We start from the raw sequence: 26843 nt of genomic DNA, 5'->3' as shown, positions 1-26843 counted from the left end.
TTTCTGAATAATGAAAAGGTTGACCGTGGAGAAATCGTGACCTTCGTCAGACCGAGAAACAACATGGAACTGTGGCAACGATGAAAGAACTGTCTGTGGTTGAGACTCAGTGAACTTACGCTTGTGAGCAGACATAGTGGAAGGTGAGGAAACCATTGAGGCAGAATAGCCCATGATTACCGGCGTCTCCGATGGCGCGCTCCTCCCTTGTGGGGGCCCTCTCTGAGGGCACTCCCACCTTAGGTGATTGTTCACACCTCAGGTCACACCTCCCGACAAACGGACGGAGGGACCAATTGGCACTTTCGGAAGGTATCAGCTCGGGTAATCACCCCTCCCTAGGCCTGGCCGTTACCAGGGGGTACGTACGTGTCCTACCTGTCTACCCGGGGCGGGGAATTACGCGTTACCCCGTCACCGGCTACGCATGGAAGTGCGTGGGTCGGCCTTCAGACACGCACAGGGAGGAAAAAAGAGAAAGGGAAAGGAAAGAAGAGGGGTCTCAAACGCCGCAGCGGAGAAAAGGGCAAAGAGAAGAGGGAAGGAAAAGAGAAGGACAGAGGAAGGACGAAGACTTGCAAGTGTAGAAAGCAAGGAATTTGTAACAGTTTCGAGCGTCCGTCTCCGGACGTAGGCACAAACAATACTCCCAGAGGGGGAGAAAGGGAAGGAAAGAGCCAGAGGTGAGGGGGGGGGGGTGAAGATGGGGGACGGGGAAGGATGTGGAAAGGGAAGGTATGCAGCCCGGAAAGGAAGGAGGGCCACATTAGCTCGGGGTCCCGTGCTTGCTACGCACGTATCCACAAAAGAGTTGTGGACCCCCTGGGGGGACAGAGGAAGGTGTGGAACTGTTAAAAGAATTAGTGAATGAAATCCAGCTAGCTCTTTTGCTATCCCATAGAACCCAATGACACTTTCAACACATCTGTTTATAATGAATGCAGTTTGCCAGCGTAGGGTGGCAGTTACATATGCAGAGAGCACGTCTCCATGCACGAATTCCATCGCGGCATGCCTCAATCCACCAAGGGACTGGGACATGATGCGGTAAAGAGGAAGTGCGAGGGATGGAATGTTCTGCAGCAGTAAGGATAACATTTGTGAGATATTTTACCTGGTCATTGCAACAGGGGAAATCTTGTTTTTCGAAGGTCGCCAGGGAGGAGTAAAGCTGCCAGTCAGCCTTAGGAAGCTGCCATTTAGGAGTGCACACAGATGGGGAAGGAGTCAGCAAATTGATAGCACAGGGGAAACGGTCGCTCGAGTAGGCGTCAGTAAGAACGGACCACTCAAGACGAGGGGCAAGCTGGGCAGCGCACAAGGACATGTAAAATTGGGAATAGGAGTGTGAGGAGTCGGAAAGGAAAGTGGGTGTTAAGGCAGAAGAGGTGAAGTTGGTTAAGAAGGTCAGCCAAGAGGGCACAACTCTGACAGGTCCTGGGAGAACCCCAAAGGGGATGATGCACATTAAAGTTGCCAAGTAGCAAAAAATGGGGGAGGCAGCTGCCAAGTAAGTTGAAGGAAGTCTGCCCTGGTGACAGGGAATGATGGAGGGACATATACGGTACAGAGGGAAAAAGTCAGGTGGGGAATGAAAACGCGAACTGCAACAGCTTGAAGATTGGTAGTCAGGGAGATGGGTTGACTATGAATGTCATCCCGTATGAGCAGCATGACGTCCCCATGAGATGGAATGCCAACCTCAGGGGGAAGGTCAAAACGAATCGGTAAGAAATGTGAAACCTCAAAGTGGTTGTGAGGGTGCAATTTCATTCCCTGAAGGCAAAGTACAAGGGGACTGTGACGCTAAAAGCAGCGGTACATCCTCTTTGTGGGACCGAATGCCGTGAACATTCCATTGGAGGAGAGTCATGATGAGGCAGATATGTACAGGTGTCAACTCGACAGCTGCTGGATGACAGCTGGGGAAGAGGCACTACTACAGGGCACACAATCAGGAGGATCCTGCTCCATGGGGTCCACAGAAGCATCAGCTTGCTTGTACAGTCAGTCAGTTAGTGGAATTCAAAACTGAAAAACATTTATTGGTGAGCACCGGCAACACGGAGGCTGGCTGGGCTAGGGTATCACGTGGCGACACAATCGAAGAGGATCTTTGAGGTGGCAAAGGGGAAGATCATTTGCCTTTGGTGGACTTCATTGAGCCTTTCCGGTTAGATGAAAACTCGGGTGTTGTTTGGCTGGAGGGATGGAGGAAGTCTTCACGGGAGTACTTTCTCTGTCCTTTCCAGCCTACCGGTTGTGTAGCTGGTGGCTTCGCCCCTTGAGGCAATAGTTTGATGGCTTGTTGCACAACAGGGGGATGGCGATGCTACCTTGACACTGGGCGATTTCACAACCTCAGAGCTGAATTGGAGGTCACATGTCTGTGTGGCCATGTCCTTCATGGAGTGAGGGGTAACAAGAACAGAACTGCAAGTGCCAGATGAGAGAACACAGAATTTGTGACTAGGCAGTAACTTGCGAGCTACTGGGTAAGGCAATTTTTCCTTTACCGAATCTCTTGGAGAGCCCATTCATCAAGATACACCGGAAAATCCTGAGAGGAGGCAGTATTGCCGCCATTGCAGTTGATACAGCGGGGAGAAGGAGGTGGACAATCACCCTCAGTGCATCCCTACCACAGGTTACACATTTGGCTGGGTGTCAACAAGACGTCCTAGTGTGGTGTAAATGATGATACTGGTATCAGCACATCGGGTTTGGAATGTACAGCCGGATTGTGATAATTTCATAGCCTACTTAGCCCTTGGATGGCAGCATCACTCTATCAAAGGTGAGGAAAAAGAGTGTGGGTGGGCACTAAGGAGGAATCTACCTTTTTCATTACATAATGGATGGCAATGACACCCTGATCAGAGAGGTAAGATCGGATTTCGACCTTGGTTGACTGCCGAGCACTACGGGAAGAACTCTAAGTTCGATGGACCTTGACACGAACAGGGTAGCCATGGAGAAGTGAGGCAGCAAGCAGTAGTTGCGCTTGAGAATCAGAAGCAGTCTCCAAAAGAAAAGTGCCATTCTGTTAATGAGAGCAGGATTTCACAGGAACAGCAATTGCATCAACACCTTTCTGAATAATAAACAGATTTACCATGACAAAGGACTGACTGTCTTCAGTATGTGTGACCATGAGGAACCGTGGTTCATGGGGAAGGGCCTTCGAATCATTAGCCTCATTATGTTTATGTTTTGTAGATGTTGATTGGGAAGATGATTGACTCATTGCAAGAAAATCCCCCGTGATTGCCAGTGTCTCCGATGGCGCACTCCTTCCAAATAGGGGCTCCCTTCACAAGGGGGCGCACCTACCTTAGGTGATTGTCCACACCTCAGGTCACACCTCCCGAACATCTACATCTACATCCATACTCCGCAAGCCACCTGACGGTGTGTGGTGGATGGTACCTTGAGTACCTCTATTGGTTCTCCCTTCTATTCCAGTCTTGTATTGTTTGTGGAAAGCAGGATTGTCGGTATGCCTCTGTGTGGGCTCTAATCTCTCTGATTTTATCCTCATGGTCTCTTCGCGAGATATACGTAGGAGGGAGCAATATATTGCTTGACTCCTTGGTGAACGTATGTTCTTGAAACTTCAACAAAGTACCGAGCTACTGAGCGTCTCTCCTGCAGAGTCTTCCACTGGAGTTTATCTATCATCTCCGTAACGCTTTTGCGATTACTAAATGATCCTGTAACAAAGCGCGCTGCTCTCCATTGGATCTTCTCTATCTCTTCTATCAACCCTATCTGGTATGGATCCCACACTGCTGAGCAGTATTCAAGCAGTGGGCGAACAAGCATACTGTATCCTACTTCCTTTGTTTTCGGATTGCATTTCCTTAGGATTCTTCCAATGAATCTATGTCTGGCATCTGCTTTACTGACAATCAACTTTATATAATCATTCCATTTTAAATCACTCCTAATGCCTACTCCCAGATAATTTATGGAATTAACTGCTTACAGTGGCTGACCTGCTATATTGTAGCTAAATGATAAGGGATCTTTCTTTCTATGTATTCGCAGAACATTACACTTGTCTACATTGAGATTCAATTGCCATGCCCTGCACCAAGCGTCAATTCGCTGCAGATCCTCCTGCATTTCAGTACAATTTTCCATTGTTACAACCTCTCGATATACCACAGCATCATCCGCAAAAAGCCTCAGTGAACTTCCGATGTCATCCACAAGGTCATTTACGTATATTGTGAATAGCAATGGTCCTACGACACTCCCCTGCAGCACACCTGAAATCACTCTTTCTTCGAAAGACTTCTCTCCATTGAGAATGACATGCTGCGTTCTGTTAGCTAGGATCTCTTCAATCCAATCACACAATTGGTCTGATAGTCCATATGCTCTTACTTTGTTCATTAAACGACTGTGGGGAACTCTATCGAACGCCTTGCGGAAGTCAAGAAACACAGCATCTACCTGGGAACCCATGTCTATGGCCCTCTGAGTCTCGTGGACGAATAGTGCGAGCTGGGTTTCACACGATCATCTTTTTCGAAACCCATGCTGATTCCTACAGAGTAGATTTCTAATCTCCAGAAAAGTCATTATACTCTAACATAATACGTGTTCCAAAATTCTACAACTGATCGACATTAGAGATATAGGTCTATAGTTCTGCACATCTGTTCGACGTCCCTTCTTGAAAACGGGGATGACCTGTGCCCTTTTCCAATCCTTTGGAATGCTACACTCTTCTAGAGACCCACGGTACACTGCTGCAAGAAGGGGGGCAAGTTCCTTTGCATACTCTGTGTAAAATCGAACTGGTATCCCATCAGGTCCAGCGGCCTTTCCTCTTTTGAGCGATTTTAATTGTTTCTCTATCCCTCTGTCATCTATTTCGATATCTACCATTTTGTCATCTACCATATGACAGAGGGACCAATTGGCAATTTCGGAAGGTTGCAGCTCAGGCAATCACCCCTCCCTGGGCCTGGTCTGTACCAGGGGGTATGTGCGGACTCTACCTGTCGACCCGGGGCTGGGAATTACGTGTTACCCAGTCACCTGTTACACGTCAGACACGTAGGCCAGCCTTCAGAAGTGCACAGGGGAGAAGAAGAGAAAGAGGAACGAGAAGCGAAAGGAAATGAAGAAAGTAAAAAGGAGCGAAAAACAAAGGTGAGACTGTTCTTACATCAGCGACAGACAGTGCAGAACATTCCCAATAACATCCTAGACATGTTTCCAAGGGAGGGGAAAAAGAATAGCAACAGGAGAGACATGCAACACGGAAGGGAAAAAATGCTGCAAAGGCTGGGGCCCTGTAGTAGCCAAGCACGAACCTGCCAAAGAGTGGTGAGCCGTCTGCGGGAACTACTGATGGGATTTACCTGAGCTTCATGTTGCATATTTAGCATTTCTCTTCCCAAAACTGAAGTCTGCTCTCAAAGGAACCATGTTCAAGTCCATGGATGCAGTGAAGGTAAAGCGGTGAGCCTCCTCAACAGCATAATAGAGAAATACTTGCAGCACTGCTTCTAACTTGCATCGAGCAGTGCAGGAATCAGGGAAGGGACTACATAGAAGGGGACAACATTTCAGTTGTGTTAAGTGTTAAGTATTTCCAATAAAAAGTTAGAGCATTAGTCTGGTTTCTTTATTGTCACACCTCATACTGTATGGCCAGCATCTACTTAACTTGACAGCCTCAACTCTTCAGCAACAGTTATGGATCACTTGTAAAAAATTTTGGAAAACTACACTCTTCTATTACCAATATTTCACTAACTCTTAAAGATATCTGCTCCTCCCCATCTTTGGTTCTACCAGTCTCCTCCTTCACCATACCATTTACTGTCTTCATTTTATTACCTGGTGCGAGTGTCTTTCTCTTCTACTGTCTGTGTTACTGCCTTCAATAAAATTGTAGAAGATGTCCGCAGTTAAGCTTACTTGCAATTATTAAAAACTGTATCAATTCCTTCCTTGTAGATATGTATAACAATACCATATTTTTACCTATTTGAATAGCCGAGTTGTGACAGTGACATGTTTAATTTTTACTGTAATGATGACCTTATAAGAAGAGCAACAAGAACCCACCATATTTTCTTAGACCATCTGCTGGCAGTCCAGTAGTCTAGAGAGATGATCATCAATGTTGGGACCATTAGAATTTACACTAGACACTGCAGTTCTGTACAGTGGTAGACCAACTGTCATTTAAATTTTACTAGGCTGGTGCATAAGTTTGTAGCATTGTTCCACAAGTTAAATAAACACAACAGTTACACATAACAGACACTTTAGTCATCATTAATATATTCTCCTTCACTACTGACAACCATCTACCAATGCTAGGGTAACTTTTCAATTCCACAACTGTAGAAATCACATGGTTTTGAGACAAAGAACTCATCAAGCTATGTTTGGAGCACATTTTCATTCATAAAGAAGCTGCTTGAATGATGTTCAATAGAGAGCAGAAAAGGGTGAAAATCTGAAGGCACAAGATCAGGTGAATGAGGTGGTTATGGAATGACTTCCCAAACAAACTCTTGTATAGTGTATTTTGTTAGTCCAGCAGAATGAAGGAAGGCTTTATCATGGAGTAGCATCACTTCACACAGTCTTTCTGGTCATCATTCTTGGACTGCATCTGCAAAACATCTCCGTTGTTGACAATAAATGTCAGCAGTAATGGTCACACCTCGGAAAAGCAACTCATAGTACACACCACACCATCGCCGTTCCACCAGATTCATAATATTGTCTTTTGTAGGTGTCTTTGCATGGGGAGTTGCTGCTTTGTTTGGGCTCAACCATTCCTTTCTTTTCCTTATATTAGGATAAAGACACAATTTCTTGTCATCAATACTGATACAGGATACAAATGGTCGGTATTGTTCACAAGCGAATTGATTACGAGCAAGCAGAGATGCACATATGGCCACCTACCAATTTTTGTGATTTCAGCTTAGAGCATACAGTACCCATACACCAAATTTTGAATTTCATAGCATTTGTCTGTTCTTGAGTACATGATGTGGATCATTGTGGATTAATGTGTTTCAACGATTTTCACCAAACCCTGAAGGTCTTCCTGAATGGGAAGAGGCACACTAATGTCAAAACAATCCTCCTTAAAACGAGAAAAACCATTTTCTTGCTGTGTTCTGTCCAATCGCATTATATGAATATGTCAGAGGTGTTCTGATTTTTCCACTTGGCACTCAGTTTTCTACTGTCCACAGCTCTACTCACTACCTTCAAATGACAAAATGACAATACGTTAACTCAAACAGCATTAGTGAACTACAAATAAAAAATGACAACAGATAAATAAACTCATAACAACTGGAATACTACCATGCAAAAGAAAAACTCTACGAACCTATGCACCAACCTAATACATTATAGGAATGAGCCATTTAGATATTATCATACAGCCCTTCATGAACATTTTGCAAAAACCTTAGGTATGCTTAACAGCAACTTCCCTATATATGTACAAGTGCATGTTTTTACTTGTTAGAGCAACCTCAGACATTTCCAAACATGTGCTGACTATCATGACTACAACACCGACAACTGGAGGGTTTCTCTCATGCAATGAATGAAAAAAACCCATACCTAAAGATATGTGAGCCACATTGAAATTACACTGGACTCGCATTCGGGAGGACGACGGTTCAATCCCGTCTCCAGCCATCCTGATTTAGGTTTTTCGTGATTTCCCTAAATCGCTTCAGGCAAATGCCAGGATGGTTCCTTTGAAAGGACACGGCCGATTTCCTTCCCCATCCTTCCCTCACCCGAGCTTGCGCTCCGTCTCTAATGACCTCGTTGTCGACGGGACGTTAAGCATTAATCTCCTCCTCCTCCTCCTCCACATTGAAATTACATTTTATGAGGCATTACCAACTTACAAAAAGAGGGTAAAAGAGATGACAATGTTTACAACAAAGTTAAAACATCTGCTTGACAGATGGTTGTACACTTTAATTACACACGTTATCTCAAACTGGTACTAACTCCCCGTGTATCCTGCACAGTATACTTATATACAGGCAGCAGGTGTACTGCTTTTAATGACTGTTTTATGTGGAAAATGTTTCTGCTGTTGCATATCAATTTTGTGTATCCAGCAATTTGGTTAATGGGCCTAATGAAGAAAGGTAAATCAAGTTTCATGAATAATGTTGTGTTGAGTGGAGATGACACGTAAATAATGCACCTGTAATCACCCACCCCCAAACTGAATCACACTCAAATATTTTTGCAATGTGCCCAATGAGTGTCATACCACTATGTTAAATGGCTGCAAGACAAATAAATCACCATATTGATTCACCTATCCTCTCTGTGAACAATTCCTACAACTGTTAATTTTTTGTGTTAAATTTGACGACTTTGTGCTGCTCCAGAATGTTTATGCTCATTGCCAATCTTAGCTGCATAACATTATTTGTGTGCACAACTCATTAAATATAATTTCTTTTATAAGACGTAAGCTGGCTGCCTTGGGAGGAGGAGGCATGCTTGTTCTAGCTGTCAATGCAGTATGAGCCAGTTGTAAGCTTTTGGTCCCAACATCATCTGTATAGGGACCGAGTTAAAGACGGCAATTATTACTACAACTGTGTTACAATCACCTTCTGGATACTTACTTAACTAAAATGTAGACTGGTCATGCATATAAGCCATCACTTTACAATTGCTCCATTTTGTTCAAAAATCCTCTTTTATTCTTAGAACTTAATAGAAATCTGACTTTAGGAGACTTTCACTCTCAGCATTATATATTAACCTTGTATTGTCTCTGATTCTACCTCAGCTTTGTGCTATTTTGCCAATTTTCTAAGAATTTTGAACTGCTTTTTTCATGTTATTTCTACTACTTCTGCCACATGACAAAATTATTCACTGAATAATAATGAACTTATTATGTATTAAAAATCAGTTTTTCTCTCAGTTGTGTGGCTCTGTAGAAATCATTTCTGGTTATCATGTTTGTTTTGTTATTGGATGTTTCTTTCTCAGTTTGCTTTGATGCTGCCATAAATATAATCACGAGTACTAATTGAAGTGTCACAGGTGTCAACTTACATATTTCTAAAGCATTCAATGGTGCTAGTCTTTAAACTTTTATAGACAAACTGTAAGCAATAAGAATTACAAGTGTACTAAAGATTTGACTCAAAGCATCCCATTTAAAAAAAAAAAAAAAAAAAAAGCCACACCAACACACACCATGCAACACAAGGTGTAAAACTCACACCACCTCAGTCTATTCATGACTTAAGACTGGTATCTAATGCAATGGAAGACAGAATAGATGTACCACAATTTAGCATGTTAGCTACTCTTCAGTTCGTAACTTATATAAGAGACAGACAGACAGACATCTGGCACAGCAGCCAAGATCACATTATCTGTGTAAGACACTAATGTCCCAGTGAGTCCCAGTGAGGGACAACTGTTGACCAGGTCATTCACTTCCATACATTCATGGTTTAATACGAATAGGTTGACACCTAATGTGAATAAAACAAATCAGTACTTTATATTTCAAAAAATAAATGAAAACCAAGATATTAATACAGTGTGTGTGTGTGGGGGGGGGGGGGGGGGGGTTAAAGTGTTACATATAGTACGATCTACAAAACTGTTAGAAATTAGAGTTGACTGAGAAACTGGAAAGACCATGTAGTGAAAGTTGGTCAGAGATTCAATTCAGCACATTTGTTTCTTAGAATTCTTTCACAAGTATTCTGTTGGAAAACTAACACTTATTTAAGTGGAAAATGTGTGCTGATGATCAGCAATCACGGTAAGTAGTGAAATGTGTTTCAGTGGTATGGGTACCACCAACCCCCATCCCTCTCCAAGGAAGTACCAAAACAATGCGAGTATGTTAATGCCCGGTAGTGACCGCGTGTTAATTGGAGGTACTAACAATGTTTATAGGAATAAGAGCAAATGTGCAAAGACTGTTCTTAGAGAACCTTTGCAAAAAACAAGTGAATTTTATTTCCTCGTTGCCAGTGTACCTCATAGACATGATATTATGGAAAATTCGTGAGTTAATCTTGGAATAAAGTCCAAGAACAAAATGCTTTACAAGATACACAGTGATTCTGCCAATGCAACATTTAAAAGCAATGAAAACGGTAATTCTGAAGGTCCAGAAATCATCTAGGGAAATCACAGCAAGACAGCTGCAAAATTCTCCGTCAACAGTAACTGGTGAGGTTCACCAACAGCAGAGGCCCCTGCACGGGCAGTGAAGGAACCTATACTGTCAGAAGAAGACCCTGAACCAGCAGCTGAAGACCCTACACCAGTAACAGTATATGGGAACTGTCTGATGGCAGCACTAGACCCAGCCTCACTCTTAGCAGCTGTGATGAGCATTACAATGCATCTAAAGGCTGATCTACAAGGTGCAGAAAACCTGTAGTACTCCAGGATTTTTGGTGCCCCACCTCAAAACAGGATCAGCTATGACATACCAAAGTATAAGTACAACTGTTCCCAGTCTCAATGCTAAAGGTTTACGTATTTTAAGCTATAATATACAGAGTTTGAGCAATAAATCTTTTGAACTTGAAGTTGCACTTAATGATTCCACTGCTAACTGTGTTTTATGGCACATTGCAGGGATTTTGAATTAGGGACCTTTAACATTAATCATTATAATGTGGCTAGTCAGTTCCATTGGCACGGTGCTAAAAGTGGAGCAGTTTGCATTTTTATTAAATCTCATGCTGAATATAAAATAAACTGAGAGGCAGAAGCATAGAGTATTGAAAAACATTTTGAAGCTGCTGCTGCTGCTTGATTGCATGAGTAGCTGGGTGAAGAAGTAATTACAGCAGTACATAGATCACCTAGTGCGGACATAGGTGCTTTCATTAATAAACCAGTCTTTTACTATGTCTATGGGGACTTTGCATGAATCTGCACCTAACAAACTAGCTATTAATATAGCGCAGAGCTGCAACATGTTTCCTTTAATAAATAGCCCCACAACAACAAAAAATTCAACAGAAAATTTTATAGACAACATATATTTGCTACTTCACATTCCCTAGTTGAAACCAATCTTGCACTGTATGCTGGTGTACAATACTTAAGTTTATCCTAATCAATTAAATTCAAGCTTAGTGTTTGGGAAGCCTTTATAAAGTAAAAAGAGGGTGACAATTAGTGAACAATATGAAATAAAATTGTCACAACTTCTGAACGGTTTTGATAGGACATTCAGACTGCACGGATGACCATGGGGCATTATGGGAACTACTATGGTTTGGTTTAGCAATGAAGCCCACTTTCATTTGGATGGCAATAAGAAAAACTAATGCATTTGGGGAACTGAGAACCCGCAATTCATGATCGTGAAGTCTCTTCACCCTTAATGGGTGAATGTGTGGTGAGCAATGTCCAGCCATAGAATAATCAGTGTGAGATTTCTTGATGGCATGGTGACTACCAAACAGTATGTGAAGATTTTGGAAGACGATTTCATCTCCATTATCCAAAGTGACCCTGATTTTGACAAGATGTGGTTTATGCAAGATGGAGCACCACCCTATCCAAATAGGAGAGTGTTTGATGTCCTGGAGGGGCACTTCGGGGATTGCATTTTGGCTCTGGAGTACTCGGACGACTGGGGTGGGCCTCGATTGGCCACCATATTCTCTGAATCTGAACACATGCGACTCGTTTTTGTGAGGCTATAGTAAAGACAAGGTGTACAGCAATAACCCCAAAAGCAATGATGAGCTGAAAACAGCCATTCAGAAGGTCACCAACAGCATTGACTTTCCGACACTTCAGTGGGCCATGCGGAATTTCAGTTATTTGTCTGTACCACATCATCGCCAATGATGCCAGGTATATCGAACATCTCCTAACCTAAACCCAAATACCTGTAATGATGTTTACATGTTGAATAAAATGTGTAAACACCATAGTTTGTAAGTAATTTACTTTTTTTCCCGAATAGTTCAATAATTGTCACCCTTTATTTTCAAATATGGACACCATACAGAGAGAAATTAATACTGATTTGGGGATATCTGATGACAATGCCCACTGTCTTAGACTTCCTGGTATAACTGTGAAAGAAAGACACGTATGTCTTTTTACAGAAGGAATTTCTCTGCAGAAAACTGTGCTAGTTTTATAAATAGCCTGAATACTGAATCCTGGTTTGAAATGCTTTCACATTGAGGTATTAACAGTGCTTAGAAAGCTGTCTCTTCAGTATTTGTGACTAATTTTGAAACTGGCTTTCTGAAGAAACTGATCAGCGTCCATTCATGTGGAACTATTACATCTAGTACCTGGATTTGACAGCCATTAAATTTTCCTGTAAGACTTGACAAAGGCTTAGTTTTCAAACAAAAAGATCCACAGATCCCGCATCTATAGGATACGTAAAGACTTTTCAAAAATATATCAACATGGTAACTGGTGAGGCAAAAATACTTAGAAATGATAACAATAATAAGACCGTAGGGCAGTAAATCTAAATCTGTAGGGGAAGTAGTAAAACATGATAGGGGGAAGAGACATGAAAAGTAGGAAATCAAACTTGCAAATGCTGATAACATTGATATTGGCAAAGAAGACCAGCCAAATTACATAAAAAGTTACTTTATAAAGGCTTCCCAAACACTAAGCTTGAATTTCATTAATTATCATAAACTTAAGTATTGTACACCAGCATACAGTGCAAGATTAGTTTCAACTAGGGAATGTGAAGTAGCAAAGGTGATTAAACGCAACAAATGCAAAATGTCTCAGGTGTACATGAGGTACTGGTGTCACTTATGCTTCGCAAATTGCAAAGCATTTGGCTCACATAGCTGTTTATCATTAACTGAGGGAATTTCCCTCACAGATTAAAAATTTCGGAAGTGAAGCCTTTGGTCAAGAGAGGTAATAGGGATACAGTTGAAATTATTGGTTGGTTGGTTGGTTGATTCAAGGAACCAAACTACTAGGTCATCAGTTCCTTTTTCCTTGAACATACAGGTCTATGTGACAGTACATCACAGAAGGCCTACCACACAAAACCCAAGGGAAGACCTTTGGGTTTCAAGGTCTACCAAAGGTAAATGAAGGCGAGATAAGAGACAAAATGGAAGAAATGGAAACATACAAAGAAAGGCAGTCAAGATGTCCCATTTACGGGAAAATTATTGACCCACATCACCCCTCTCAATGTTCTTTGAAGTATTTGAGAGATTAATGAAACAATGAGTCACCAAGTACCTACTGCACAGCAATCAGCATGGCCCTCCAGCAACTAGAAATACAGAAACGGCAATAATGGATTACACAGACGAAATAATCAGAAAACAACAATAGTGTTGTAGGAGCTAATTTCAGTCTTTCTAAAGCTTTTGATACATTTCCTTATGAAATTCTTTTAGATAAACAGAGAGCAATGAGGATAAAAGTGATAGGAATCGTGGTTACAATCCTATTTGCAAAATAGGTAACAGATTGTGGAACTCACACCAGCACATCCTAATCGCAAAATCAGATTAGTACTTGATGTAAAGGAATTCAAAATAGGTGTACCACAGAGTAGTGCATTAGGTAACCTTCTGTTTGTTGTTTATATAAATGACACATAGTCCTCAGAAACAAAGTCTATGATCATTTTGCATGACATTAGCGTAATAGTGAGCAACAATAAGGAATCTCTGCCTACAACAACCAATCAAGTCCATAGATTAAGGGTTCAGTGCCAACAGGCTGACCATTAATTTGAAGGAAACAAATTAAATTCAATTTAGAAAAAGGAATCAAAACAAAAATCTCTATCTGGTACCTGGCAGAAAATAGAAAAAGTCTGATGAACGAAACTTATAGGAATGTACACTGATCACACCCAGTGGGAAAGATCATGTAATGTAACTCTGCTCGTGTAATGTAACTCTCCCAGAGACTCAGTTCAGCATGTTTAGGGATCAATGGAAACGTCCGATTCCACCCGTCTGCTTTGACCGGTGACGTAAGGTGTGTGTGTGTGTGTGTGTGTGTGTGTAAGAGAGAGAGAGAGAGAGAGAGAGAGAGAGAGAGAGAGAGAGAGAGAGACCTAGTTTGCAGTGCCGGAATTGGCAAGCTATTTTTTTTTTAAGCCTATTCTTCTAGAGTTGTGATATTTTGTGTATTTGTAGTGTATTGAATGTGTCCTAATTTATGTACAGATTTTTGATTCTTTGATTTTTGAGGTGTTGTGGTTTCGGTTTTATTTTTCATAATTGTAGTGTTGATTTTTTGGCATCAATAGCTGTGGTTGCCAATATCGGTAAAGGGAAATGACCAATTGGCATTTTCATAGTTTCAGTTTGTAGGTATTGGTGTTTTGGTATCGTTAGCTGTGGTTGACCTACATAGGTCAAGAAAAAGTGTCCGATTTCTGTAGATATATTAATAATTTTTATACGAAATGTTGCAATTTTTTTTGTTTGTCATTTTGTGTGTTTTGGGATTGTGGTGTTGTGTTTTTCTACTGTCATATTTAGCTTGTACCCTTAAAACCCCCAATTTCCCGTGGTTATCCTGTTAGTTCAAGTGATATTTTTCGAGGGAGATGGTATTGTCTTATTTATATGTATTTTCATGTTTGTAGCTGTGTCTACGTAGTGACATAATAGGCACCATATTGGAGACACTTAGAATAGCCATTGCTGCTATACTGATGACGTCGTGGGTCAAAGCAGACGGGTGAAATTGGACACTTCTGTAATCCCATGTTTTGCTCATAGAATCATTTCAAAAGATTGCTCCTCAGAAGGAGCTATTCGAACCTTGTCACATAGCTCTACAAGAGCTCATTGCAGTTCACTTTTTGCAAAGTTGTGTGATTACTTTACCCACCATACATATACACAAATGTGTGTTGCTGGCAAGTGCTAAACTTTAAGACCTGCAAATCAACAGCGATTACCATAATTTTGCAAGTATAGCACTCACAATACCAGGTCTCTCCATGAAGAACAACTCATACTAAAAGACATGTGGACCACTTTGGTGTCATTCTTTACAATGCACTGTACACTTATGGAAAGGATTTTGAAAAGAAATTAGATTATAGAGCAAAATCAAAGAGTACTATTAATCTCAAATAAAATGACAGCACCACTTGCATTTTTCTTTTTTATTTTAACAATCGAGGCCAAGGCATTTATCAGTCAGTATATGTTAGGGGCCCTCAGAACACACGAGTCTTTCAGTGTTCTCTCAGTACATCTGACATATCATCAGCTTTCTCTTTTGCCTCTGCCCCGCATTTGCATTGGCTCAACATGGTTACTTTTGGATTTGGAACAGTTAATTTACAAGGTAGCTAGATGCCCCTCCTGGCACCACTCCATTACATCTTGGGAGGGAATATGCATGCCCCAAGTGTCTCCACACATGAAAGTGAGTGAAAGTTTTCTAAATATTTGTGAATTGTGTAACTGAGGTGGGTGGTGGCTAAGGCAATGTTGATGCACTGGACTCTGATTTGGTAGGAGCAGGATTCATACCCATCCAGCCATCCTTACTTTGGTTTTCCTGAGTCGCTAAGGTGAATGCTGGGAGGGTTCCTTTGGTAAGGCCATGGCTGACTTCCTGCTCTATCCTATCCTACCTCGTATGTGTTTACATACATACATTTCATTTCTGTAATGTATCTGAAATATCCTATACTGTTTTGCCAAATGATCAAAGGACAAATAAACAAACACACAGATCTAAACAGGCAGGTCTACAAATAAATGGTGACTATCATTATGATAATATATTCAGCTGTGGATTTCTCAATTTAGAGCATGAAAGAACACTTTTATTGAAATACATTTGAGCAAAATTGGTGTCACACTTTATAATGAACTGCCATCAAACATAAAGGGGTAGCAAAAGGAAAGGCATTTTAGAGTAGGGCTAAAAACATTTAGGCCTGAAAAATGTTTTTAAATTTTAACGGAACATGTTAGCCAACTAATTTTTCTGCTGTTGGTTTCCAGTTTTCTCTGTGCTGGATACAGCTGCAAATATTATTTGAGTCTTCCTGTATAAGAGCAGTTAACTATTATGAATGAAGCAGTGTTTATATTTGAACACATGGAATACAAATACAAACACAATTTGCGTGTTGATTGGTTTTTTGATAGGCCAGTCATTAAAAACATAGGTGAAGTTGAAGGTAACCATTGGCAGAATGTATTGACCTACTGTACCTTTTAACTGGAATTACAAATGCACGTATAATAGTTAACAGTTGATTTAATTCTTAAAATGTAAGTGACCGGTGGGTATGATATCTACAGTGTGTTGTGTGTTTTGTAAATGAATGTTTTGTGTGGATTAGGCAGTAGATTTCGGTAGTGAATAAAATTTTCATTTAACTCCCAGGGCGCTAATTTATCACTAGTCAACGATTTAAAACATTACATCAGCACTTCGCAGTACGTGAGCTCTCCATCTTTTAAATGAAATTTTTAACAATTTAAGTAGTTGTAGGGAGGGATGTGAGGAAAGTGGGTACAGAAAGACACACAGCCTCTGGCAGTCCACTTTTTTGTCTTCATTGACAACTAACAACATCTGCTCATCAAGATAATACCGTTTCCAAATAGTTTTGTTCCAAAGAAGTACAAAACACAGATTCTGATGACTTTTTTGCTAGACGAAGAAATCTGAGAAAACGTTTTGGAAGTTGTCATTTACTTTTAATTAAGCCGATGTCCCAATAATACGTTACAGCTATGTGGGTTTGTTATTCAAAAACATGTAAGAGTAAATGTTGCAATATAAACGGCGTGTCCTCGAGAAAACTGTGAAGCATGTAGCAGGAATACTTGCTCTGACAAGATTCATCCGTATTGTTGATGGCCAATACTTACATGACCTGTGTGAAACACATTGCATAGTTCCAGGCAGTGTTCACCATTCATCTTCTATAAAAAAGGTAGATAAGAACGAGACGTGACTGTCACCATAACATCACTCTGACAACTACAAACAACAACTGCCATATACTACATCACTAGCACTCCAGACGATCCACTCCGTACGTCATTCAATATGCCTACTTCCCAGGCGCAAGTTAGTACCACCTGCTACCAACCACAAGCTAACTAGTGATGTACTGGGTGATTTCAATGCATGGTTACAGCAGAAACTTTTTCCACATTGGAAAAGTAGCACGAAACCTATACCGCTGTTTGTCTTTTCCGTGTATGAACAATGAAATTAAGTTTTGATCAAAATGTCTCATTAAGTTAACGACCATAATCACATTTGTATCGCAGAATTAGAATAAACCGCTCTCTCAAAACCGTATGTTACATAGAACCCCAGTTAACTGTTAATTGTCATTAAGTTCCAACTGCGTAATAGTGCAAAAATATAATGGCCAAAACCTCTGCCGTTTCAGACTTCATATATTATTTACTGACTAACTAAAACAACTATCTGGCTAGAAGGAGCAGCGTCCATAATGATAACTACGTGAGATTCTTGTGTGGTTTCAGTTTTTAACGCTTTTACAAAAAAATCCGTGCAACTATCCATGAACTACGTATGAACCCCACTAATGCGTTAAAGGGCATTCACAAGCTGCCTGTTGCACCAACTTCGTTTCCTCTTTTCTGTCGCTCAGGGATTTCTGTACTACAGTATTTTCAAGACCGCAAACGTAAAAGGGAAGAGGGAGTAAATAAACTCATAATCTTAAGTGCGAACCAAATAAGTTGTGTCCAGTTTCCAATGGTGCTTCCGATTGGCGCACACTTCATGTCCTGTGAATTAAATACCAAGAAATTTGCAATGATGTAAAGAGGAGGTGAAAACTGCCATGGAAATCGAGGACGTACAAATTTTAAAAGCTAATTACCAATCTTCAGAGTAGATTACTATCATAGCCAACTTTACACTATGGCACATTTGAGCGAATCTTCGGTACACGTTAAGCGAATCTTCGGTATAGTTCATGATGTCAATGTTGTGGCAGCACTGTACATTGAAGCCGACTGTGAAAATGTTTCACGCAATGTTGGTACACTTGCCACGCGGCGTACACCTGTTGAGAGTTCATCTGAGAGAGCTGTAGCGACAGAGATTGAAGTACTGAGTACGTGATTTGTGATTGTGAAGTGCTCCTTTTTCATCTATATTGTATTTTACAAAGTTAACCGGTGCTAGATTTAACAATTACGGTTTTCAGCAGAGTATACAGTTGCCTATTGACGATTTCGTGTGAAGACAACTGTATAATTTGTACTGCCTTTTAGATTTGCGGACTGTGTGAGCTGACCGAAAATGAATTTGTAACACAGAAAGATATTTGGACTGTTGCATACGACACGCCCTAGCCAAGGTAAGGCAATTTAATAACTATACTTAACATGTTCAGTACGTAATTTGAGGTCGTGAAGCTAACAAACCGACGACATGACAGCTATGTTAAAGAGTTTTAATTATTTAATTACCGGTATATGAATTCTGTGGCATGGGCAAACTTTTTAATGTTGAAAACGTACTATTAACAGTCAATAGTGTAACTATGATCATTTGAAATCAAAATGTCTAATTCATGTAAACAAAACAAAAATATCCCAAAGAGTAAATAATTTTTTATTGTCTTCTTAGTTGTCCTTTTTTCCTTCTTAAAATATCTGGAATTAATGTTCTGTTCTATACTGAAATCGCTTCATTGCGCAGACCAACAATTGCCCCTTCTTTTTCTTGGCAGTTTTGTAATAACACTGACAGTTCGAGGATTCTGTATAAAATTCTCGGCGGTTTACTTTTTTAAAAATTTAATATCACATCACGAGTAGCAATGTTCGAACGCCCTATTGATTGATGCTGTCTCTTGTCAAGTATAATTGCTGGACGCATATGCGTGTACACACAAGCATGCGCGCGGTCATGAACACAAAACGGTTGTAATTCGCTGTGTTACATTAAAATCTGATGATTGTCATAGTTGCAGTGATATTATGTCTACTGTGGCGTAGTTTGATATAAATTTTTGCGGTGTTGTTTTATTTACAGACTTACTTAACGAAAATAATGTACCGATAATCTGAATTAATGAATTGTGTGATGTTGCAGAATTTGCTAAAGATACTTGTATGTGCTCCTTATACGTATGAGTTCTGTAGCATTTATCATTTAATGGTGTGAGATTGCACGAAAGATACTTATCCATCGAGATCAACGTACTGAAGAGTGAAAAACAATATTCCCCGTGGATTTCGCTGACTGAAGTTACCTCATTGTTTATCTTGGCCAACAATATGTTGGTCATCCGGAATGATGAAAATAAAAAAAGTATCAATGAATATCAATTTATGATGAATTGTATAGATATGTTATTTTTCATAAGTCACCAGGACAGATATCAACTTTGCTTGTAAAGTGGATGTCCAGTCTGATCCAAGATTATTATAAATGGCTACATCCATGTTGAAGAGCCTTGTTTGAAACATCTCGGATGAGTTATCCTTATGGGCAACAGACTGAAAGCAATACAAAATCGTTGGTATGTAGCATGGAACTGATGATTACATTTTTTTTTCAGTATAAGTCCATTAAAGAGTCAAAACAAATAGAATAAGATTCTTGTAGAATGTTGGCATCATCACGTAAACATAGACAACTGACAGAAACTAAATATCTTGCTAATAATTAAACACTGGAGTGATCTAGAACCAAAAGAGACTTGCAGAGACAACATTAAGAGAATGTGCAATATGATGATGTCTATCAGACAGTTTTATACAAAGCTGCCTGTAGGAGAGACCTGAAATCCTCCAGGAAATAGTGGCTGGAGTGATCAGTTATGACAACGTCACATTGCAGAACAGGCATATTGCCTTCGTTGCAAGGAAGAAGAAAAAAGTAGCTAAAAATGAGACTTAAGTTCTGATCTGTATTGCGATTGTTGTATGTAGCTTACTCTGTATTTTAAGTACAACACTGGAGCACATCCGATTGCATACCAAGCAGGGCAGATAGACATAAGCAGAATATGTGCAAGAATAAAATATTACGACGCTGAAAACAACTTCTCTACATTACAGCCACCGAATGAAGAATTTTTGCTTTCTTTCGTTCTTCCAATGTTTCTGTGATGCATAGTGAGAACTATAATTCCTCAACAGAAAATTCAACCTTCGGTGGATGTATAACAATGGAAATGTAACAATATGTCATTTTAGATGTGGAATTTCAAGGTAATTTAGTGGAGTAGTAAAATGCTGACCTCATAAGCTGCTCGGTGGAGGGTGCCGTTACTTTCACATATTTTACTGTTCTACTTGTGATTCTAATGAAGGAGAATTGACGGCTATATGCCACTTCATGCTCCCGAATTTCATATTTTCTTGTGGTTCACTTTAGGGGGAACAAAAAACGAAAATAAAACGCGTGTAACGTATCACTGGATAGTTGAATATGTTCTTCCATTTACAGAAAGTTTATGTTATTTATTGCAGCAAAAGGGCGATGTGAAGAAAGAATCATATCATTATTGATTATATCTACCATCTGAAAATATTGCGCGACAAGTACGTAGTGAAACTCACCTTGAAAAAAGTGTACTTGTATGGGATGGGTGTGTATGTACTGTGCGGTGGTAGAGATTATATTCAGGAAAGAAGGATTAGTTTTGTTGAACTGTTGTGCCGTATGAAGATTCTCGCCGCTTCTGGTGAATCATAGAGCATCCAAGGACGATCCCCATTCCGGTTGTACCCTAGGCGAACGGAACTGTGTGAATACATTAGCTGTCTCTTCCAATACTCTCCTTTGAATCATTATCTACCCATTTAACAATCTGATCGATCTTATTTTCAGTTAATCGACGACTGTCAATAAGATTCATGAATAGATCAAGGTAATTTAGTGCAGCAGTAAAACGCTGACCTTATAAGCTGCACGGTGGAGGATACGGTTATTTTCACATATTATACTCGTGATTTCAATGAAGGAAAATTGTCGGCTGTATGCCTTTGCACGTTCCGAATTTCATATTTTCTTGTGGTTCTTATGCAAAATACACGACTCAGACAGTAGGTTCGTTTTACAGTGTCTCAAATCTATTTCCTCCAAACACAACTAATAGCTTCTATCTAGAAGGACGTCGACTTTCAGTAATTCCCGTTTGAGTTCCTTGAGTATCTTCACAACACTCCGTAACTGCCTGAAACTGCCAGGCACAGATTTGGAAGCACTTCTTTGAGTTCCTCCAGTCTTTCCCTTCAGGCTGACATGAGTGCTACCGAAGAGTATATTACTAAAGAGGGTTCTTTTTGATACATGCATGTCGTTCCCTGCAGACGCACACCCTCTTAACCAGAATTCCTTCATCTTGGAGAATAACATTACTCGTATTTTGTGAATTTTCACAGAGTACGTAGCTACACATGAGATAATGAAATATCAAAATAATTTTAGTCGCGCCTTAACGAGATATAAACGTTATAGGTGTACCTGGGAGCAACACTGTGTGGGGGTCTGGCATGGAAGGGTTATATACTTTCAGTCATGGGTAGAGCAAATGGAGGGCTTCTCTATTAGAATGGTTTTTTTCTGTCACTTACCGCTTCTTTCATTTTTGGCAATGGTTTTCTAGTATGAAGAATGCCCAATTTCACTGTGTTTCATAGGCCTAATTAACCTGTAGTTCCCTATATAACTGGCTTTTGACTGGGTAAGTAAGTTCAAAGTCGGAGGAAGGTAAAGGCATACCATATCCGATAGCACCGTGTTGTTCAAGTCAGTCTTCAGGTTGAAGACTTCGTATGGAAGAAACTTGGCTGTGTAGTAATAGTGCTCAAGTCTGTGGCACCTGCGTCAAATCAGACTTTAAGCAGACGTACATAGCAGGGCAGTGAAAGTGGTCAAATTACTGACTCACAGGTAAGTGTAACAGAAATGTAGACGCTGTTGAACTGACAGGCAAGAGCAAAGCATAGTACGACTATTATATGAGAAAGTGCTTGGAAAAAGCCAAGAAGTGGTTTTCACGAGCGAACCTGCCAGTATTCTTGTATCTCTACAACCGATTCCATGTGGAGCGTGATTTGCAATAGCAGGCTTACAACGTATCACACAGAGACGTACAGTCAGTCATCCTTCTTATACTCTGGTCTCGAATAGGACTTTGATATCAGTGCAACAGGAAGTTCTCTCTGCTACGTACTTCACAAAATTGAACAATATACACTACTGGCCATTAAAATTCCTACACCAAGAAGAAACGCAGATGATAAACGGGTATTCATTGGATGAATATATTATACTAGAACTGACATGTGATTACATTTTCATGCAATTTGGGAGCATAGATCCTGAGAAATCAGTGCCCAGAACAATCACCTCTTGCCGTAATAACGGCCTTGATACGCCTGGGCATTGAGTAAAACAGAGCTTGGATGGCGTGTACAATTGCAGCTGCCCATGCAGCACGATACCACAGTTCATCAAGAGTAGTGATTGGCGTATTGTGACGAGCCAGTTGTTCGGCCACCATTGACCAGACGTTTTCAGTTGGTGAGAGATCTGGAGAATGTGCTGGCCAGGGCAGCAGTCGAACATTTTCTGTACCCAGAAAGGCCCGTAAAGGATCTGCAACATACGGTCGTGCATTATCCTGCTGAAATGTAGGGTTTCGCAGGGATCAAATGAAGGGTAGAACCACGGGTCGTAACAATATTACGTTCACTGTTCAAAGTGCCGTCAATGCGAACAGGAGGTGACCGAGACGTGTAACCAGTGGCACCCCACACCATCACGCCGGGTGATACGTCAGTATGGCGACGACGGATACACGCTTCGAATGTGCGTTCACCGCGATGTCACAAAATACGAATGCGACCATCATGATGCTGTAAACAGAACCTGATTTCATCCGAACAAGTGACGTTTTGCCATGCATGCACCCAGGTTCGTCGTTTAGTACACCATCGCAGGCGCTCCTGTCTGTGAAGGGTAACCGCAGCCATGGTCGCCGAGCTGATAGTCCATGCTGCTGCACACGTCGTCGAACTGTTCGTGCAGATGGTTGTTGTCTTGCAAACGTCCCCATCTGTTGACTCAGGAATCGAGACGTGGCTGCACGATCCGTTACAGCCATGCGGATAAGATGCCTGTCATCTCGATTGCTAGTGATACGAGGCCGTTGGGATACAGCACGGCGTTCCGTAGTACCCTCCTGAACCCACCGATTCCATATTCTGCTAACAGTCATTGGATCTCGACCAACGCGAGCAGCAGTGTCGCGATACGATAAACCGCAATCGCGATAGGCTACAATCCGACCTTTATCAAAGTCGGAAACGTGATGGTACGCATTTCTCCTCCTTACACGAGGCATCACAACAACGTTTCACCAGGCAACACGGGTCGACTGCTGTTTGTGTATGAGAAATCGGATGGAAACTTTCCTCATGTGAGCACGTTGTAGGTGTCGTCACCGGCGCCAACCTAGTGTGAATGCTCTGAAAAGCCAACCATTTGCATATCACAGCATCTTCTTCCTGTCGGTTAAATTTCGCGTCTGTAGCACATCATCTTCGTGGGGTAGCAGTTTTAATGGCCAGTAGTGTATGTGGGGTGTCCGAAGAAGAATGGTCAACACACAGGGATATGACAGGATCGATCCTTTCAATCAAATACAAGGGCGTGCTAAAAAGTAATGACTTAGTTTTTTTCGATTCTCAATATTGGTTAACGTATTGCATGTCACGCATACTACTCAGTCGACTATCCTGCTTCGCTGACGCAAGTTGCAACCCTCTGTCGTTAGATGGCTCCTAACTGTAGCGTGTAACGTAATTATGTCATTACGTGAGAGACGCACAGAAAAGTTAAAGCACAATTTCAAAGGGTTTGTCCGCACGTGGAGCACCCTCTCCTTCAGCACGACAGTGCCAGAGCACACACGAGTGCTGTCACATCTGGAATAAAATTATGCCTTGGGTTCACTACCATCGATCATCCTCCATATAGTACCGACGTGGCCCAATCCAACTGTCACATGTTTCCAAAACTTAAAGAACACCTTCGAGGACTTCACGTTGACAGTGATGAAGTGGTGCAAGCACAGGTAGGGTTGTGGCTCCGTCAGCAAAGTCAGAAATTCTACAGTGACGATATCAACCAACCAGTCTCTCATTGGGAAAAATGTATTTGTCTCCAGGGGCCTGTGTTGATAGATAAATATGTGGACATGAACAGTAAAGGTGTCGAATGTTAATAACGTTTGTTTTATACAAAAATCTCTGAGTTTTTACATAAGAAATTCTAAGGCATTACTTTTAAGCTGTCGCTTGTAACTTCATATGGACCACCGCCTTAATCCGAATGGTTTCCGAGATAGAACACATTTAATGAACATTGTTATTTATTTCCTGTATTGTTCAATTTTATGTCAGGTTTACACGTGTCCAACAGTTAGTAAACGTAGCAACATGCGTTTTACAACGTATCATTGAAAAATAAGTAATTTTAACACGATATCTTGCACGTCACATTACAGCTGTTGTACAGTTAACAATAAATTTCGAATACTCCACTGTCAACTTCAGTACATTTGTTCACTCTTGGGGGAACATGTTGTCTTGGTTCCCTAATAAGGGCATCAGGGTCCGTTCAGTTCAGTTCATCTCGCATATTCACTTTTCGTTTGTACGTCTCGTATTCCATCCAGCCTCATAAACAAAAATCTAATGGCGTAAGTTCTGGAGATCTTGATAGCCATTTATACGCTTGCGCGCCTCTAGCCCAAAAACAAATATACATTACATGTGTTCTATCTCGGAAACCATTTGGAGGGAAGTTTCGTGCTTCAGACGAGCATTTCCGTCATATCCCTGAATACTAACCATTTCTCCTGGGACACCCTGTATCTGTAGATAGATCATGGCGATAGAAGAAATTTCCGTTGCCGGAGTCTGCCTTTAAAAAACTGACAACACATAATCGCGTTTTATATGTAGTACATACCGTGCATGTTACAATTTCAGTACGCTATAGAAAATCATAGAAAATATTCACATTGTTATCAGAATATGGGACCCGTGAGGTTACTGTAAAATACCTGAAATTAATTTATTGCCTGCATGGCGCCGACAATGAAATGTGCAGTGGAAAAAATTACAGTGAGAACCCTCTTTGTGATTCTGTAGATTTTCCCGGCGTCTTACGTATATGTTTATGCTCTTCACGGGTATGCTGCCGGATATGATCGTCTTCACTACACGATATTTCGGCGATTCATCTTGCCGCCATCTTCAGGTGCGATCGCTGAGTACACGATCACGCCGTAACTGAATCGAGCATAAACAGAGAACCTTCTTTGTCATATAAGGGGTTCGGGGATCTTGATCCTAAAGGTGTCAATTTTTCGACAGAGGGTTTCGAAGATGCCTGGACTGTTTACTTTTTGTCTCGTACCACAAGCACATCCGGACTGAACATTCTGATCCTCAACATGAGAGAGCAGTCACTCATAGTGCATGGGTTACAAGGCAATGATTTCAAAATAAAAACATACAATTTGTGAACTGGTTCGCTGAGAATAGTAATTTTTATCTTACCAATGTCTGTTGCATGTTTGGAATACTAGCTTCAAGTGAGTTGAACTCACATAGATATTTGTCCATACGCTGCCTTCGGGAAGGCGGACTGACATTTTCTATCAAACTATTAACCATTTGCTCGGAATCGTACACATAAGAGTGGGTGACATGTTAAAGGTAATGCGTGTCCTCCACTCTTATGTGTACGACTCCGGGCAAATGGTTAATAGTTTTATAGAAAATGTCAGTCTGCCTTCTCGAAGAATTAGAATATGGACAAGCATCTATATGAGTTATAATATGAAGCTGGCATTCTAAACATTCAGTATACATTTGGTAAGATGAAAATTATCATTCTCAGCGAACCAGTTCACAAATGGTAAGTTTTTATTCTGAAATCACTACCTTGTAACCCATGCACTGCGACAAAGAGGGTTCTCACTGTAATTATTTCCCCTGCACATTTTATTATCGGTTGAAGGTAATCGATAAGCCAAACACGTCTGCAGCTGAAATATCGTAGTGGTAGAGCACTGGATTGTTATTCGGGGAGAGCGGTGTTCAAATCCCCATCAACTGCTAGAAGGGTGACTTAAAAATGACTTCAAAGAGGACACGGCCAGTTTCCTTTGCGAGTATTGTCCAATAAAAACTAGTTTTTCATCTCTAATGACGTCAAAATTAAGATCTGACCTTCCTCACAAACTCATAGGAGACGCTAGTGTATGAATGCACTCTCCAGCAGACTTAGACCCTAATTTAGGTAAGTTTCATAGTGTTCACTTAGCTCTGTGCTCTGTTATCTGGTGTACGTAACCAGTTATCATTCACTGTTCTTCAGTCTTCTTGACAATTTTCAACGATAATAGAGACCAAATGAATGAGATAAAGTTATTGATGATCTGGATTCGGAAGAATCGTTTTCTCCATCTCAGTTCACGAGAACTCCACAGACTAAATTTCAGAGATTCTTCACGGATATTTTATGAATACTTTGGTACGACTGACTCGTGATCTCCACTGGCTCGTTGCGCAGTAATAGTCTAATTGCGATTTATTCGGTTGCTACCCTAATTACTTTTGTTTATGTGAAAATACCTTCCCAACTGTTAAAAAGCCTGTAATATGCAATCACCAAATCCCACAACCGTCAGATGAAACATGTACACTTTTATCAGTGTGTGCTCAAGTCCGCAGCTCGTGGTCTAGTGGAGCCGGCACGGTAGCTCAGCGTGTTCGGTCAGAGGGTTAGCT

At 41.0% G+C, this 26843-nt stretch overlaps 2 protein-coding genes across 2 annotated transcripts in view; one reads left to right on the top strand and one right to left on the bottom strand.

The window, feature by feature from the left end:
* Positions 1–17088, bottom strand: part of LOC126471211 (ATP-binding cassette sub-family G member 5) — a 137809-nt gene extending 120721 nt beyond the window's left edge. The window contains exon 1 of the mRNA XM_050099327.1: positions 16902–17088. Within this exon, the coding sequence (XP_049955284.1) occupies positions 16902–16952 (51 nt within the window). The 5' untranslated portion in view covers positions 16953–17088. The remainder of the gene's footprint in view (positions 1–16901) is intronic.
* A 996-nt stretch (positions 17089–18084) lies between these two features.
* LOC126471210 (ATP-binding cassette sub-family G member 8) overlaps positions 18085–26843 on the top strand; it is a 329035-nt gene continuing 320276 nt past the window's right edge. Inside the window, exon 1 of the mRNA XM_050099326.1 lies at positions 18085–18376. The gene's annotated coding sequence lies outside the window, so the exon portion shown is untranslated. The remainder of the gene's footprint in view (positions 18377–26843) is intronic.

This window comes from Schistocerca serialis, chromosome 3 (genome assembly GCF_023864345.2).
Source record: "Schistocerca serialis cubense isolate TAMUIC-IGC-003099 chromosome 3, iqSchSeri2.2, whole genome shotgun sequence".
NCBI classification, from domain to species: Eukaryota; Metazoa; Arthropoda; class Insecta; order Orthoptera; family Acrididae; genus Schistocerca; species Schistocerca serialis.
Note: the sequence above shows the minus strand (reverse complement) of the source record. Positions and strands in the feature narration are given on the sequence as shown.